A 19211-nucleotide genomic window follows, 5' to 3' on the forward strand; every position below is an offset into this window, starting at 1 on the left:
TATCTCACTACCAGATAGAATTGAACTTATAAGGTCACACAATAAAAAGATTAGATTTAGCATAAGTAATTGGACTTATGAAGTCTCAATTGGGTTTAGAGAAATCCTATTGGGTTCCGAGTAACCTTACTAGTACATGATTGGATATAATTTTCTCTTTACGTTTAAATTTTTTATTTGATAAGATTAGCTCAAATTAATTATCTACTAATAACCTAAATAAATTAAATTCATTGGACTTCAATTGTTGGATGCTTAAGATTTTGGATCAAATGAATTAAGGGTTCAAGCCCTTAATTAATTTTCTTGATAGTTTTCATTGGGCGCCACTTGATTTGATCAAGTTGGACGTGTCCACCTCTTAGAAGGCATGTAGAACCATTATGGGGCATCCCATGGGTGCAATATGGGGTGTGTTTTTGTGGGTGTAAAGGCCCCAATAGTTGGCACCTAATGGATTTCTAAAGGGAGTCAAATAACTAAAGAAATAAGGATTCCTAATGTAAGTAGGAGTTATATTAAGTGATTGTTTGGTTTTGAATAGGATTCAAACCTTATGCCGATTTAAAGGGACCTTCACTAAGATCTCTAGCACTTCAACTAGCAGCCCCATGCTCCCTCTTAAAGAGCCCACGCCCCCTTTTCTCTTCTCCCTTGGAGTTCCAACATCTACCATATTGGACGTCCTTCATCCTTCATGCCCAAAGGGGTTTGGGCGTTCCTCTTGTTTGCTGGTTTTTACTCCTTGGTTGCTTCATAATCTAAGAAAAAAAGTAAGAGAAGAAGAGAAGAAGAAGATCAAAGAAAAGATCAAAGAATTGATCGCGATCCAGACTTCATTTTTGAGAAAAAAATTAATATAAAAGAGGATTGTTCCAGACTGATTCTGATTGGATACCCGTAGAGGTCGGACACTTGCGTAGCTAAGAGAGGGCCTATTCTCTTCTAGATCTAGATTTGAAGAAAAAATTTACGAAACAGGTATGTGATTCGATCACATATTCAATTTCAGTATATGTTCAATTTCAGCATACGAAGTAGATCCTAGTGCTTTATGTTTTATACATGCATGATGTAGATTAAAAGATATTTTAATCTTCTATTCCACTGTAATGTTTAAAAAAAATACAAGAGAAACAAGCTTCACTATGAGAGAAACAAAATCAAAGAATACAAAAGAAACTCACCACTCCACCCTTGTACAAGAGTCTCTCAATAAGAAATCTCAAAATCTTTATAAAAACTCTATGAAATCTCTTAAGAAGCCTCTCTACACAACCATGACATCATCAGCTATCCGACCTAATAAACGAATCGTCAATCGACATTTTATAGCCTCTAAAAATCTTAAAATAGTATTTCAGTAGGAGACTGAGTTCAAATCAAAGTCCAAAATCAATTCTGTCCATCCGATCATGACCGACTTACATTGTGGCCGTCTGATCGTGTAATGAGGCATCTCTAGGCTCTTGATCAAACTCAAAAAGCTCCTCCACTATCTAATCACGATCGGCTCACTCCAGAGCCGTCAAATCACACTCCAATCCATGCCATCGGCTGTGAGCCGTGACAGAGTACGGTCCACCTTGGACCATAATACCCAAGCGGGCCTGGGCGCCCGCGCTTATGGGCCGACCCAACGCACTGCTGGCCCAATGCTAGCATGCTGTCAGGCCTAGCCCGCATTGCCTTCGGCCTATACCGGCCCATGGACCCCTCTGACGGTCCGTGGGCCATACCAACTGCTCCCAGTCTGCTCCTTCGTACGTATTTTCTTCATCCAGACTTTGTTTGGACTGATTTTGGTCTTGTTGTATTTCATTTTTCATCCTGGATCTCATTTTAGGCTTATTGTGGATCAAATCTTGAAGTATTTTTTTCAACAGAGATGCGGTTGTGGTTGAGGATCAGTAGGCAGCTGGATAGGTTGGTCCCGCATGTATTTTTTGAGAATCTCTACCTTATTAATATCTTTATCTCATTCTTCAATTGGATATATTATTTAGTATTATGATCGTGATCACGATAAAACTGACAGTAGTACTCCTTATTGTGAGATGTCGATTGTGACTTCATCCATTGGGGTCATCAAAGGAAGCTCTTTCCCACTATCTCCATGAGAATCTATATACGAGGAGTAGTTAAAGAGGTGTAAGAGTCATACCCGCCATCGAAGTTTTTAGGCTTCAAACTTGGTCAGAGAGGTGGAACCTCCCTCTCAATGTGGGTTTAGCTGGGTCCTACAGAGGTTTTTTCCTTCTTCATCTTTTTCTTCTGACCTTTGTCCTCGGATTGGTGTTGGTCAGTTGCACTCTCCTTGGTATGAATATCCTTTTGTGCGTGCTCGAGGAGTTTAGCGAAAGATCAAAAAAGGATCTTGTCCAGGAAGTAGGTGAATTTGGAGCTTCACAATTTTCACTTTATGGCCACGATGGCCATCGACTCATTGAGGTTCCAGACCTCTAAGGTGGCGACATTAAAATGTGCTACAAAATCTCATAGAGATTCTCCGTCTTGCTACTTGATAGAGAAAAGGCTATCGAAAGTTCATGGCATCCTTCGGTTGGTACTAAAGTGTGCCATGAAAAATTGTTCGAACTGCTCGAACGAATGGATACTCTCTGGTTGAAGTCTAGAGTACCATATTCGAACAGTGTTTTGAAGAGTAATCAGAAAGGCTATACAAAGAAGGATGTCAGATGCCTCCTAAAGAAGTATGAGAGGCTTGTAGCTCTCGAGGTGGTCGAGTGGAACGATGGAGCCATCATATGGCTTCATTTATGGTATCTTAAACTGACAAGAAATCAATTTATCAAGAATCCATTAAGAGAAGGGCGGGCAAGTGCTGATGTCGGTTGGATCCCGATTATTTATTTGGACCTGATTCAGACAGTGATTAAGCTCCTTCAGCTTACAGTCGAATTCGTCCAACTATCACTGAGACTCATCGGGATAATTAAAATATCCTGGGATAGAACCTTCTCCAAAAGAACTTGATGGTGATCGTGGCCTCTTTCCCTTTTGTGAGGCCCATCGAGGGAAAGGAGACCGTCGATTTTCGAAAGCGGCACATGGAGTGTGCCGAAAGTCAGGATGTGGTGATTATCGGATGGGTCGATGACTTGTCTGGTGGGAATGTCGAGTTGAATGGCGGGATGGAGAACGGGGCAGATGACTTTGCTTGGAGGGCATGTCATGCGGTGCCAGTTCCCTAGGCCATCGTTGTTGCCGCTGCCGCTACTGCTTTGCAGTCTATTGGAGGTTGTGAATAACCTCGATCAGAGTCTTCACTACTGCACTAAGGTAGCAAACTGCTACTGGTCCGCAGTTACCATCGATCATGAAGCATTAGGCTCTCTGAGGGTCGTCAGAGGTACATCATACCGTGATGAGCGTCGAGCGGAACTCGTGGAAATATTTTGTACTCTCTTTTTGGCCATTGTGATTCTGAAAAAAATATTTCCTTCTTTTCCTTACTTGGTGTGCCAAACTATTGCAGCTTGTCTCCGATGAGTTAGTCGGTCAGAAGTCGAGTTATTGTGCCTAAGCGGTGAACGACAGAGAATCTACAAGAAAAATCTTCTTGCCAGAAGTTGTCCGACGGAGGATCCTCCAATGCTTAAGTTAGTTGGAGAAACAGAACAACCAGAGAGCCAAAATGAGAGCTCAAAAGCTTATAAATTAACAAAGTATAGCTTAGATTCACCTCACTTACCTGGTCCCCCATGACTTACCCCTTTATATAATGCAAGAAGAGCTACTACCATGTAACTCCTGTCCCTGAATACCTAGAACGTGGAAGTTATGGCATTTATTGAGCGGTTACCTCATTTATTATCATTGAGGCCGAGTAATAGGCCGCTCGTGAACGACTATGACGCTCCACGTTCGCATGTAGTTAATGCCTATGCCGAATAACCATCGTCGATTCTCAAATGTACGGGATTCAAGTAGTCGGCATGGCATCAAAGAAGTAATCGGCTATATGATGAATATCACTAGCTAATCGAAGGTTGCATGTCAAACCAAATTGATTAAATAATGACTTAGTTAGGTCCGTTGCCTTTGGTTGATGGTCAAATCCTATCGATCTTAGTCGGTCGAACGTCGATTAGATCCAGACTTATTGATCCAAGTTGGATTGAATCATAGTAACTCATCCGATGCGGAGATGAGAAAGAGTCAATCATTGCGCATCTAGTCGGTTGGGAACGAGGAAAAATGTTAGTCGGCTAAGTGGCGAGAATCTACCCCAACAATATGTATAGATCTAAGCATTGTCCAAGAAGCTATGAGTGAGCTTAGATTGAAATCGAATTAACCAAAATTTGCAACAAATTAAAGTTCAAAAAATATCACCCTTATTTCCCCTCTCTAGTAATTTTTATAATTCTAAATTAGCATCACACAATCCTTAGTTAGAAGAATGATTTCTTAAATAATTAGTAGCTTTATGCAAATGATAGACAACTTTTGGTATTATATATTCACTAAATTTGTGTTATATATATGTATATACACACACATGCTATATAAATATCTTGCGGGGTTGGGTAGGGTATCAGGCTTAATCTCTGGTCCAAGCCAGATTTGTAATTAGGCAAAAACTTGAGTCCTGAGCGCAGCCCATTCTATAAAGTTATTGACCCAGTATTCTCGTAACACGGGCTGCGTTGTGCGGGCAATGGGCCGCCCAGTCCGTGCATCCCTACCGTGGACTGCTGCCAAGGGTATTTTGGTCGAAGAAATAGCCTTTGCCGCCGAAGAGCGATATTCTCCGTAAATTTTGGTAAAAGTGAAGGAGATATTGGTAATTGTGGAGAGGTAAGGATATCTCTCACATCCTATCATCATCACGTATAAAAGGCGTGACGAAGAAAAAAAAGGGAAAAAAAGGAAGGAAGAAAGTAACAATAATGGCGGTTTTTTTTTTACTGAGTGATTGGAGCTCCGGAGAGGAGAAGGGGCGAAGAAGTCACAGAGGGAGCGAGGGATCTCTCTCTCTCTCTGAGTTCTCTTTTGATCGATTGGTTTAGAGCCGGCGCTCGAGAAAGCGTTCTTTGATGCTGAATTGCTATCGAGAATCCTCGATCCATGGCGTTTCGTGGCGTTGGGGATGGGGATCTGCGGAATCTAGGGTTTAAGATGAGGTCTCTGTGAGTGAGGAGTTCGGTCGGAGGTCTGAGGAGCTCGTGATTTGGTTTTCCGGAAAAAGAGCTGGGTTTCGTGGTCGGAGGCTTTGTTTTGGAACTTCTATTGGAGGTTTGGAGAGGCTTGGGTTTGGAATCGAGGAGCTTGTGGAGGGTGGAGCTCGTTGAAGTGCTTCTTGAGCTAAAGGTATTATTTTGAGCCGTTAGGGGAGTTTCTGAGGGGAGATCTGGTGGGTTGATGTTTCTTTGTTGTTTCTGGTCAAATGCATGAGTTTTTCTTTGAGCTTGGGTGATGAAAGCCGGAATTTTTTTAGGGAAGAGCTGAACTGGGTGAAAGCTTGGGATTTGCTGAGGGTTCGGATCTCTGAAGGGAGATTTCTTCGCTTGTTGGGTTTTTTTTTTTGTCGTGATTTGCTTGCTTGGCTTACTTGGCCGAGGTATTTGGCTGCCACTTTGTACGTTTTTCTGTTGTTTTTTGAGATTTTGGTTGAGGAATTCAGAGGTTCTTTGGTTGGAGGTATCAATACGAAGGATTTGGTTGGAGTTTTCTGTTCGGAGGCTTGGAAACGCCTTCTGGTCCATAATTTTGGGGCGAGTCCATAACAAGAATCAGAGATTTTGGTGTATTTCTTTGGTTTTGACTTGGGATTTGTAGGGTTTATGTGCGGCAACTTCCTCGTGATGAAGACGATGGATTGGAAACTGTAGGCCTTCGAAGTTGAAGGCTTGGACCTGATGAGAGTGGAAGCGAGCGTTTCTTGTAGTGGACCTGGCTTTGGATGAGGAGATTGGCGGGTTTTCAGGGGGCTTTTTTCACCAAATGGAGGTTTTGATGCCATCAATTGGGTCCTCTTATTTTGTTGTGTGGGCTTTAGCTGGGTGCAAGGGCAAAAGAGTCCCATTGGGTTGAAGAAATCAAAGCTTTGAATACGCCTACCTTGTAAGGTGAAATTTTATGGTGGTATGATAGCAGCTAATCAAGCGGAAGCCAACAGCAGTGATTCATCATCACATGGAGTATGTTCCCTTGAAGATTTCATTTGTTTGTTGAAGATAGAGGACAGCTGTGGTCCTCAGGTGTGGATCGTTCTACGGTAAGCCTATTCATAGTTTCAGGATGAGGCTCTCGACGTCGGGACTTCCGCAGCAGACACAGGAAGGTGAGTTTTTTGCATGCTTCTGTCTGGTCTAGCTGGAACCTGGTATTATAACTATTAAATGTGTGGGTTTTACATTTGTTTTACTGTTTGCGGATAAACAGAATTCAGTTTTTAAGTGTTTTTTAAAATAAATATTTAGAGAATTAGGTTGCCATTGGCATAGTTATGTGGTTTGGTAGGAAAATTCTCTTCAATTCTCTAACTTCCCTTGCTGCAGTTGCTTGCATGAAGATTTGTTTAATGTTAAATAAGTTATGGTTGGAAGTTTTGTAGAATTCAAGGGCTACTTTTTTTTGCTGTCTTAGTTTCTCACTGTTTCCTGTTATGTCTTATTTTATTTTAATTTGGTTAAATGTTGAACAAGATAGAGCAAAGGACCACTGTGCCTACATATGGAGTTTGCCAGCTTCTTTTAGTTATTTTTCTTGTTTTATAAATCTTCAGTATTTCTGCTTAGTCGGGAGGTGCGGGATCTCATTCTCAATTTTGGAAGAACTTGCATCCAATAAATGCCCATGGTTATTGACATTGACTGTTACAGGATATAAAGAGAAATCACCGTTGGAAAATAGACTCTGAGCAAACCCTGTTCACTTATGCATCATGATGTTTTTGTCTGGATGATAAATGCTTGTTTTTCTTCCATTATGCTTCTTCTTAAGTTTGCCTTCTCTGTTAAAATTTACAGGGGAGCAAAAGTGTCTGAATTCGGAGCTATGGCATGCATGTGCCGGACCACTTGTGTCTTTACCTGCTGTTGGAAATCGTGTAGTGTACTTTCCACAGGGCCACAGTGAGCAGGTCCGTTTATACAAAAACTGTAAACCTGAAACATTCTGAACTTACACAACTGTGGATGATTTGTGTCCGAATAAAGTTCATACTAAGTTAGTTTTGCATGATTTCTAGTATGTGTTTTCAAGATGCAGTCTTCTGGGTGTTTTTTACCACTTTAATTGTAATAATTATAATTGTCAATGGTTTGGTGAGTACTCATGCTTTGCTTCCATTTTAAAGAAAACAATATTCCATTTTATTGTTGTGTTCAACTTAGCTAGGCCATGCATGATCCTACTTGATTAAGACCATATACTGGTGCCACATAGTATTTTTGGTTTTCCTCCTGTCCTCGGAGAATTCAAATCAACAATGCCTGATTTTACCTCTGCAGGTAGCTGCATCTACCAACAAGGAAATTGATGCTCACATCCCAAATTATCCAAACTTACCTCCTCAGTTGATTTGTCAGCTTCATAATCTGACTATGCATGTAAGTTTCACTCAAACAATCATTGTTTGATGTAGCATGCTGATAAATTCAGCTGTCTAATGAGCAAATTCCCACTCATAATTCACATTTCAGGCAGATGCAGAGACAGATGAAGTTTATGCCCAAATGACATTGCAACCATTGAGCCTGGTAATCACCAGCACTTTGTGCTTCTTATCTCAGTTTGATTTTCTGATGATTGACTTCTACAATCTTATACAATTGACATAATTACATCCATAGGAAGAGCAAAAAGATCCATATCTTCCTGCTGAATTGGGTACTCCAAGCAAGCAGCCAACCAACTATTTCTGCAAGACCCTGACTGCAAGTGACACCAGTACTCATGGTGGATTCTCTGTTCCTCGCCGGGCAGCTGAAAAAGTCTTCCCACCATTGGTCAGAAAAACTTTACCTGATCAAATGAACTTTTTCTGTTTTCCATTGAACTAATTTGAATATTACTTTAAAAAGATTCTTGTGAGCTTATCTATTGCTTTGTACCTTGTTTTTATTCCCTCAGGATTTTTCCCAGCAGCCTCCTGCGCAAGAATTGATTGCAAGGGACCTTCATGATAATGAGTGGAAATTTCGTCACATTTTCGTGGTAAGTTTTTGTTGATGCTAGTATGGTTAGTGTGTTGTTCTCCTTTTTTTTTAAATTTAATACCTGAACTGCTGGTCTATTACGCCGGACCAAAATCACTGCAGCCTTTCATGATATTCTTGCTTTTAATTATTTTTAGCAGAAGATATAGCAAAGAAGTGAAACAGTTGTTTTGACTTAAATTTTTTTTTTATTTAGTCATATATTTTAGGAATAAGAGAATGCTAGTTGCGAGTAAACGTTGATCCTTATCACACATAAAAATGAGGGATAGGATAGCTGCATGTCGAAGTGAGGTTGATGAGGTGGACATGCACTTTGAGAGTGCTGTCATTCCCCTCGTCTCTGTAAATAAGAATTATCAAAGATACTACGATACTACTTAATGTGATGTATCTATCTATGAATTGAATGGTAAATATGGTTCATGTTGAAATAATAAGCTTGATGAATGTAACCGTACTGAGGTTGGCAGGTGGTATATTTGAAAGATAATGGTAGAAATGAATGCAGGTGAAATTCAGAGTTGCACCAACAAACAATATTTGCTGGATTTTTTTTTACTTCATTCTGGCTAATAGGAACTGGGAGAGGGGGAAAAGTAATCTCAAAGAAACCTGGACTTGAGTGGTTAAAAGTGTTTTGAGGAATTTAGAATGCTGGAGGAATCTATCTCTCATAAAGTTGAGCAACTTATTTGATCTAATTCTTGTTGTGCCAAGTGCTCATGGAGTTGCTAAGCGTAGTTGAATGAGATCCATTTATGGAAATTCTTCAGTGGAAGTTGATCCTGTGGCTGCAGTGCTTTGGCCATTCGGGATATTATGCCAGTTGTATTTGTAAGGATCTTGGGAGGAGCCACACATCAGGTATATCATACTTGTAGGAATTAACTATTGGTCTCAAATAATGGTAATGAATTATGAGAAGGTACTAAATGAATAACCTGTTGATCTCTTCTTTAACGTTGGCTGGCTGTCTTAGTTTCGTAAACGTGTCTGGAGTCCTCTCACATTACCTACGAGGCATCAATTGTATCTCAGATCAAGGGAATTATGCAGGTTTCTTTCTAAATATAATATGGTGACATTAGAGTAATTAAAACTGTACCTTCACCAAAAGGGATGGGTAATGGATGTTTATTTTAATTCACTTAGTCTTTGGTCCTCAAGGACAACAAACTTCACCCCAGGAAAAAATTGTGATAAGCTAGCTCTTAAGCAACTGATGATAAGTGAGTTCCACATAACCATTCTTTTATATATTTTCTTTTAGATTTTTAATGCACCTGGTTGAAACCTGGAGCTATTTATGCAGTTGATGGCTCCATATCCACCATTCTCGTTTTTGATAAAACTACTTGTTGTGGTTCTAATAATGTAGAGGGCACCAATAGTCCCACATCGGTTGTGAGTCAAGAGGAACTCGCGCTCATAAGGAGGAAAAAATCCTTTTCACGTGAGGCGTCTTTTAAAGGGCACAACCGTGAGGCCCATGGACCAGAGCGGACAATACCTCACGTGACGGCCGAGTCCTTGTCTGCAATAATGGCGCGCCAGATAGGGGTTGAGGTCCGTCTCGGTTCCTTGGGGCTGAGGTCTGTTCGGCTGACTGTGGGCTCCTCGGACTGTACACGTCGGAGTCTCCCTTGATTGGGGGGCTCTGTTGTGGTTCTAATAATATGGAAGGTACCAATAGTCTCACATTGGTTGTGAATCAAGGGGAACCGTGCTTATAAGGAGGAAAAAATCCTTCCCACGTGAGGTATCTTTTAAAGGGCAAAATCGTGAGGCCCATGGGCCAGAGCGAACAATACCTCACGTGACGGGCCAAGCCTTGTCCGCAACACTACTTAAATTCAGTTTTCTATATTCATGTAATCTTTCTAGTCTTAGAGGATCAACCACCCCTTTTCTATAACATTCGCCAGGAGTTTAAGACTAAGGTTTGATCATCCTTTGCTTTCAAACTGATTCTTGAATATATGTGTCCTTTTTTTTTGTCTGATATATTCACAAAACATTTTCACTATTAAAGGTTGATCATGTGTTTTCACCAGAAGAGCCATTTATGTAGTTGTCCCACATAACACGGTAAGCTATCTAATTTTGCATCATCACATGAATCATGATTTATATGTCCAGTGTTTGTGGTGCTAAGTTCAGAAGAGGTGCTGACTTCTTTCTCTTTAAATGAATTGTATTGCTTTTTAAAATAATTTGTTCAGATGTAGCTTGTCTTCCCATATAAAGTCTAAACCATGTAGATGTTCCATATATGTTGGGATATCTGCATCACTTTTGTAGTGTTTGATTCATGAGACATTTTTGATGTGTAGTTTATCAAATTTAGAGCTAGCTTTGTGGATCAAGATATGAATATCAAGGTTTGAGAAAATTTTGGAACCACCTTTCAATTTTACATCAACACTCTGAATGTTGTCAAGTCCCTAGTATGGATTGTGTGAACAAGGTCTATGAAGAAACTTAGTTGTGGCTAATTAGTGGATAAGTAAACACACTTCACAATAATCCACATGGCTTAAGAGTTTTAATGTTGCTCACATCATTTGGATTTTGGCTATATGCCTGCATACATAATTCTGGCAAGCTGGCATGCTTATTCATAAAATGGCAGGCTAGTGTGTTTAACGTGATATGCATTTTTCACTAAATGCAATTGTGATGCAGGTCAGCCAAAGAGGCATCTTCTGACAACAGGATGGAGTGTTTTTGTAAGCGCAAAACGACTGGTTGCGGGTGATTCAGTCCTTTTTATCTGGTATGATGATTTCACATCTTATTTCTGTTACAATATTGTTGTGTGCTTTGATAAACTTTTCACTCATTTTGCTAATTTTGGATTATATTGCTTCTATTAGGAATGAAAATAATCAGTTGCTTCTGGGTATTCGACGTGCTAATCGACCACAAACAGTAATGCCTTCATCAGTATTATCAAGTGATAGCATGCATATTGGACTTCTTGCCGCAGCAGCCCATGCTGCTGCTACAAATAGCCGTTTTACTATATTTTACAATCCGAGGTAATGATAGCACATATTGTTGGAATATGTATCATCCATTATTTCTGAGGTATGCTGACTTGAATCATTTGCTTCCAGGGCAAGTCCTTCAGAATTTGTCATACCATTGGCAAAGTATGTTAAAGCAGTTTATCACACTCGTGTTTCTGTGGGGATGCGTTTTAGAATGCTTTTTGAGACAGAAGAGTCTAGCGTTCGCCGGTAAGTCTCTCCCCTTGAAGTATCATTTTCTGAGTGTTTCCTTTCATAAACTCTAAAATTTCTACTATGTCCATGGATGTGCATAAGTAAATAACAAAACCATTTAGTTAGGGGCCATTGCTTGGTGCAATGGTAAATGGCGTGGGCTAACCAGTACAATGGTGCAGGTTCGAGTCCTAGGGTAGCAGAGCCAAAGGTTAAGTCCAACATTTTAGAAACCATCAAAACAGGATGGTACGCGTGGTACTGTGCCATTATGGTAGAAAACTTGCACTAGTACATAGTATGTTAGTATCAGTCCTGTACCATGTGTCAGTACTCAGTGTTATACCGGTTCTTCAGAAAAAAAGGTATGCCCTCGCATACCTGTTTTTAAAACCTTGGTTAGGTCCATCTCCAGTCCACCCCTCTTGGGGCCTCGGATTGCCGGGGTCGTAACTGGTAATGGCCCTTCCATAGTTATGGATATTCATCTATTTTTCTCATAGTATTACCTTTTCTTATATCATGCTTGGTCCTCATTTTATAAACTTGACCTTTATTATTTTCAGTTACATGGGCACAATCACAGGGATTAGTGATTTGGATCCTGTGCGCTGGCCAAACTCACATTGGCGGTCTGTGAAGGTATTATTTATAATGCAAGTACTTTTGTCTTATATGCTGTATTAGGAAATTGGCTACTTGTGATATGAGGTTCCAAATTCGACATCTTATCTTTCTTTTTTTCCTAATGCATCACATATGAATGTTATAAATTCTGCTTTTGCTGGTTTAGGTTGGTTGGGATGAGTCAATCGCTGGGGAAAGGCAGCCGAGGGTTTCCCTTTGGGAGATCGAACCTCTAACAACATTTCCAATGTATCCATCTGCGTTCCCTCTTAGACTTAAACGTCCATGGCCATCAGGACTGCCCTCCTTGCAAGGTATGCTTTATGTTTGCATTTTGAAATTTTATACTTAGTAATGAGAGCACTTTTTCTACTGGAATTTTCTTTTGTGACTGACCTTTGCAGCTGGACTTTAAAAGCATTTTTTTTTCTACTGGGATTTTCTTTTGTTGTCAGACTGCCCTTGTGCAGCTGGACTTTTGGGCCAAGTTACCCTTCTGTAGGTGGACTTTTTTATTCCCAATGCCATTTGGGGAGAAAAAGGTCTTTCTGTCCGTATCTTTTTTCATGCCATTTTGCAAACCACTCTCTGTGTGGCTCCCATGCCTCCCTCTATACTCTACCCAACATGAAAAAATCATGTGCGTCACGTCTTGTTCTAGCATATAAAAATTCAAATTTACCATACATCTGCAGGTTGCAAGGATGATGACATTCGTCTGAATTATCCACTTATGTGGCTTCGGGATGGAGACCGTCGGATGCCATCTTTGAGCTTTCAGGGACTTGGAACGACACCATGGATGCAGCCAAGACTTAATGCTTCTATGCTAGGTATCCAGCCCGATATGTACCAAGCAGTGGCTGCAGCAGCATTGCAGGAGATGAGGACTGTGGATCCCCAAAGCAGACAGCACCAGCAATTCTACATTTCCAGCAACCTCAAAGCTTAACTAGCAGATCCACTCCTCTATTAGCAAGTCAGATTCTACATCACATGCAACCTAACTCTCAGCAGGCCCTCATTCAGCCCATTCAGGAAAGCCATGGTCAAAATCAAACTCAGTCTCAGTTTCTTCAACATCAGTTGCAGCATTACAACTCATTTGGTGACCGGCAGCAGCTGCAGCCATCACTACTTCAGCAAAAGCAGCAGCATCAACCACAACAGCAGCAGCACCAACTGTTGCAACAGCAGCAGCACCAGCAGTTGCAGCAGCAGCAGCAGCATCAACAGTCACAGCAGCATCAGCAGTTGCCGCAGCAGCATCAGCAGTTGCCGCAGCAGCAGCAACAACAATCACAGCAGCAGCAAATACATCAGCAGCAGCAGCAGCAGTTGCAACAGCAGCAACACCAGCAAATCCAACAGACACACTTGTCTAATCATCCGCAAGTTCCTAATGCCGTCTCAAGCCTGTCACAGCTTGCCTCTACATCTCAATCCCTGTCTTCATCCTTGCAAACAATATCTTCATTTTGCCGTCAGCAAAGCTTTCCAGACATCAATATTAACCCGGCAACCACATCTGATGTCTCTCCTCTGCATAATATATTGCGCTCATTTTCTCCTGAAGAAACACCAAACGTTCTTAATTTGCCAAGAACCAGCTCATTAAGCACTTCGGTCACATGGCCATCTAAGCGATTAGCTGTTGAATCCATGCTTCCTACTGAAACTCGGTGTCTGCAGTCCCAGGTTGCACAATTAGGCCAAGAATCAAACATCTCTCAGCACAGTGTCACTTTACCACCATTTCCCGGGAGAGATTACTCTCTTGACCAGGAATGCAACACAGATGCTCAAAACCATCTGCTTTTTGGTGTCCATATAGATTCTTCGTCTCTCTTAATGCAGAATGGGATGCCAAACCTGAGGAGTATTGGCAGTGGCACTGATTCAACAGCCATGCCATTTCTGACCATTGCAGGAACAGATTTCCCGTTGAACCAGGCAATAACGAGTTCAAATTGTATAGAGGAACCGGGATTCTTGCAATCTCCTGAAAATGTGGGCCATATGAACCCACAAAGTGGAACCTTTGTTAAGGTGAAAAATTTTCTCCAACCATCTGCGGTCATTGGTTTGATTTATATTTTCAGGATTTTATTTATCAAAATACTTTGGAATTGGTAGTTGTAACTCTATTTTGTTTTATGAAGCTACTTTGGTTTTCTTCTAAATGCTAGTGCAGAAATTTATAATGCTATAAAGAAATATTGTACAATGGAAACATCTGAGTCTAACTTACCTTCCAGATTGTTATGTGCACCTCTGGCTCATTATCTGGGTAGTGTAAAACAATGTGCTTATTACATTTTATCACCGTTCACATTCCATGGTAATTATGTCACTGATACGTTGGCCCTGTGGTGAGAGATATTTGTTGCTTCAAAGGCTTTCCTGTATTTCTTTGTGTTTGCAAGATATATGGTTAATAGTCTTAGCAATATCTCTTACTTGAACTAAAGTTTACGGAAGCAGTATGATGATAAAATAAAATAGATAATGTGGTCAAGTTTCCTAAGTGCACGTAAACTCGTAGACTGATTGTGTAGGCAACCCGAGTGTACTGGTTTCATTGTCTGTGATGCATTATAGTCTTTACTGACGGGCTTTGCTTGCTTGTATTAATAGGTTTACAAATCAGGGTCCTATGGAAGGTCACTAGATATTACCAAATTTAACAGCTACCCAGAGCTGCGAACTGAGCTTGGGCGTCTGTTTGGACTTGAAGGCCAGTTGGAGGACCCTATGAGATCAGGCTGGCAGCTTGTATTCATCGACCGGGAAAATGATGTTCTTCTCCTAGGCGATGATCCCTGGCAGTAAGTCCTTCCCTGCACTTGCCTTGCTTGAGATTCTACTCATATATGCACTCTTTCTTGGGTTCACTTTACATGGTATGGTGGTGTTGCTTTTTTCAGGGTCATAAGGCCAAGTGTACTATGAGGCTCGCTAGAAACTTGAGCAAGTTGTGTTTTTTCTTAGACACCCTCCATTCTTAAAGCAAACTCACCAACTTTCGTCACGCCCGCTAATAGAAATCTCTATTCTTGAGTCATTATGCTTGCAACTCTACCTATTAGAATGTGATCTGGTTAGTGATTATTTTTGACCTTTTTTTTAAAAAAATTCTAGATGCAAGGTTTGACCCTAACTCTAAGATAATGGTACATGACATTTTTGATTATATCGAAGTAGTTGTTTAGAAAAGTACCAGAAAGAAAAAGGGTAAGAACAGAAAAAGGCAAGTAAGAAAAATTCGTGGAAAAAAAAATTTTAATCTTTTAGGCGATCAATATTTACGAGTGTAAATTGTAGTTGCATCATTAGATCCCATTATTGTCACTGTATGTGAAGTTTCACAGTAAAAAGCATGTGTGCATAACTAAGGATAGCAAATGTGAGAGTTTATAATCATAAATTTAACATGAGAATAGATGGTTGTATGATCAAGCATGCTTGGTCAGATGATGGAGATGTAACCCTACAAAGAGTTCCTTTCTCTTTCTGTGACAAGAAATCATATTTGTTAATGTGGAAACTGAATTAGCACAGCGTACCCTCAGGTGAAAATAAGTGACAACCAAATGGTACACTGGCCCTATCAATACCAGTTTGTTGGACCCAGCTCTTGTTTCCATCTTTTAACCTGATCCTTGTCATTCTTTCCTTGTGTTTCATTAATGAAAATCCTTGATAATCTTTTGGTGGAAGGACTGAACTTTTCATATGCTTCCGTCCTTGAGCTTTTTTTGGCACAATGTTATTGAAACTTGGCTCCCAGAATGATATATTTAGGAGAACATAAATAGTTGGTCATTGCACGCAATAGTTAGGTCTTAAAGTGATTATGCTGTTTAACACAACTTGAAACAAAGGCAAGCATCCATGTCGAACACAAACCTGTTTGGTTTTCTAGCAAGAGTTATATGCACAGGCCTGTTCAGGGGCAAAGCCCAAAGTACCACATGCGTGCATGACAGTTTCAAAGTGATTATAGCATATTATACAGTCCTGGAATGCTAGCATTCATTGTTGCGCAAGACACAAACCCCTTTGGTTGTGCACTTGATGATTTAGAGATTTAGCTATTTTTGTACCATGTCATTTTTTTAGCACATGTAGACACAGAAATCTGCTTAAAATGTCTTTAAGACATACAAGAACTTATGCAAGTTTTATTTTCTGAATGATTTTGGGTCAGTTCATAGGAACAAGCTCGTTATGATCTCTCTGCTTATAAGCTGGTCATTCACTACAAATACTCTCAAATTAGATTCATTTCAATGAAACTGCATGCTACACGATGTTGTACAGCTGCAAACCTTGACGGAGGTTCTTTAAACACACTTATGATAAGTTTGTTTGGGTAACGTCAACATTATCAATATATTTCATATGAAGCATAGCTTTTCTGTCAGCATATGAAAATACAGACTGATGATAAGTTTCACTACCTCGATTCAGATTGATTCCTGATTTAATTGGAGATGCGAGTCCAAAACATGCCAATATGTTTTGATATATGACATTGATTTTGATATTTCTCTGCATTGTGCATCATCGCTAAATTTATGGCATTGTTTCAGACCGTGCTGGGAACACCAGGAGTGCAGTGCAAGCATAATGTTATGATGAAATAATATTTATATCGACCTTCTGAAGTTTGTGGCTTTTGCAGAGAGTTTGTCAATAATGTCTGGTGCATAAGGATACTCTCACCCCAGGAAATGCAGACGCGCAAAGAAGGGGGTGAGCTTCCGACCACAGCCCCAACCAAGAGGTTCCCGAGCGGCAGCTATGATGAGTATATGAACAAGCAGGACTCGAGAAACATGAGCAATGGAATTGCTTCTATGCTGCCTCTGGAGTACTGAAAGAAATATTGGAGAGTAGAGAACATGAGATTCCATAGCTTTTGAAGTGTGGGAGAACCTCTCGTACCAGCCATCTTGCGGTCTTGCCCTTCACACACGGGACTGAAGCCAGTAGCTTGGTGTATCTATGTCTAATAACTGTATTATATGGTGACCCCATGCGACTTTGATATACATGCCAATGTGGTTTATCCGAATATAATCACGTGAAGCTAGGCATTTTTATTATCGCTTGCTGTGCTCTTGCAATGCTTTATCTCATTCACCGTCCTTTTTATTTCGTGGTGAATTATTCTTTCATCAGGCTTCAGGTCCGGACTGATGACCCTTTTGGAGGTCTTCGTGAGCCATGTGACATTTGCTGTGACAATATCTGCAGAGCACTTCAAAATCCTTAAAATTATGAGATATATCAAGACAACTTTGTTCTTCCCAGAAAATAATTAACGATGTTTTCAACGTCTGGTCTGGTTGCCCATGTTTGTCTCAGGAAACAATCACTTCATCCGAGTTAAAAAGGTATCATTTATTCATGCAGTTTTGGGAAAGAAAACCAGCACTTGCGTGAGCTAGAATCCTCTCTAGATACCACCAGCCGTTACTGAATTTACATTTGGACCAGATATTTGGGAAGCATCTACAGACAAAAGTTCATCCATCTTTGGGTCGCGGCTTTTTCACTGCAACTTTTTAAACCTGGCAATTTTTTTCGGATCAACCACGGTAGGCGGCCACCTCTATCTTCCAGTCTGGGAGATGGGGACCTTTTCTCACCGCCATCTGGATCCATTTCACCTCATGGATCCATTCGTATCTGGCCTTTTCGAGGCATACGATCGGTCCAAAGCTGCACTGCTTTAGTGGTGTCGACTCGTCAGCCTCAGTCCAGCCTCCGTGCCGGGCCCACCATCTGCCGCCCATGTTCCGTTGACCAGGGCGACCGCCCTCGCGTGGTCACCAACCCCCCTCTCTCTCTCTCTCTCTCTCTTTTAGTATCGGATCTGGCGGCATCCTCTCCGCCCATTAACTTTTTAGAGATTTACCGTCGCTGTCGAATCTTTGGTCGGGCCCATCGGCCTCCGGATCTGGTGTTTCCTCTGTTCTCGCGTTTCTCTGCCGCTCTCCAACGTGGAACCAGAAAATGGAACTGGAATTGATGCTCTCTTTTTCACCGTCGCTTTCGAAACCTAATCATCTCTCCAATCTTGAGGTCCATGGCTCTTCGCTATAAAGATGAATTATGAGGGGGTGGGGGGCCATGCAGTCTTACCAATCTAGGGTGTGGGAGGTACAGGTGAGCAGTATATTTCACTCAGCATGGCGTTCACACGTGACTTTGACTTGAAAGGCGAATGGTGTCGGAGTTACCTGTGAGGGCCGATAAAAGTGTTCTGCTATTTGGAGGACGTTGTCGCACTGGTATTGGTGTGCGTGCGTGCTGGAATTATTCTACGCTGCCCTGGTGGCATTTAGTTCTACCGTTGCGATGCATCGTGGCCAAAGGCGCACAGGGCATGGGCACGGAGAGGGGGCACGAGTTTGCTGATTTGAACTCGGACTTTTGGTTCTTAAGAATTGCTTAGGCTTAATCTGAGATGACGATGACGGTGATGATTGGGGTAGATCTTCATCGCTTGACACTTCGGGTTTGGATAAAAAATATCGATGTGAAGCTCGATTGTAAAATCATCACAAAATTGATCTCAACGGAAAGCCAAGATCATCAGGAAACTGATAGCTTAGATTATCATAAGTCCAATCTCATCGTAAGTCTGACCTCATCATAAGACCGACCTCATCATCACCTGAACCTATGGTAGCAGATTATCAATATCCGATTTAAAGACTACATCGGCCCATAACCGATCTGCCTCTCTAATATTATCTGCTAATCGACTATCCAGAACTGCTAGTAAGCGAAACACTCACCTTGGTTTACTTCTGATCTCTTTTATCTTACTCCAGTTAGTGGCTGATTTGGATCGATGACTGGGTGGCACCACTCGACGGACTCATTCAGCTGACCTGATTATTGACATTGGCCCAGCAATCGATGGTGAGTGTGGCCGTCATGCAGTCCTATAGAGTCATATCAAGTTACGTCATCTAGAAGCTATACCCTTAGCGGTCTGCTGCGCGCCATGATGGAACGTCATGAAGTAATCAATTATGCCGCACTTACGGTAAGACCCACTATCGCGGCCACCTGCATGTCGAACAAAAGGCACGTCCGCTGTCAGAGTCAGAGGGATGATCTGTACCGCTCAGTACGGCCAAGAAAT

The 19211-nt window shown here is 41.2% G+C and overlaps 1 protein-coding gene across 1 annotated transcript; it reads left to right on the forward strand.

Moving 5' to 3' along the window:
* The first annotated feature begins 4913 nt into the window (after nucleotides 1-4913).
* On the forward strand, nucleotides 4914-17131 carry LOC105058805 (auxin response factor 17). The gene is given in 16 exon segments (XM_073251674.1): nucleotides 4914-6310; nucleotides 6999-7111; nucleotides 7482-7580; nucleotides 7674-7730; nucleotides 7824-7979; nucleotides 8104-8184; nucleotides 8929-8932; nucleotides 10878-10968; nucleotides 11069-11233; nucleotides 11312-11434; nucleotides 11986-12061; nucleotides 12213-12360; nucleotides 12742-12942; nucleotides 12945-14095; nucleotides 14684-14874; nucleotides 16734-17131. Coding segments are annotated over 16 exon segments (2895 nt in total). The 5' UTR covers nucleotides 4914-6267; the 3' UTR covers nucleotides 16930-17131.
* The last annotated feature ends 2080 nt before the right edge of the window (nucleotides 17132-19211 follow it).

The sequence above is a fragment of the Elaeis guineensis genome, chromosome 2 (genome assembly GCF_000442705.2).
Source record: "Elaeis guineensis isolate ETL-2024a chromosome 2, EG11, whole genome shotgun sequence".
Taxonomy (NCBI): Eukaryota; Viridiplantae; Streptophyta; class Magnoliopsida; order Arecales; family Arecaceae; genus Elaeis; species Elaeis guineensis.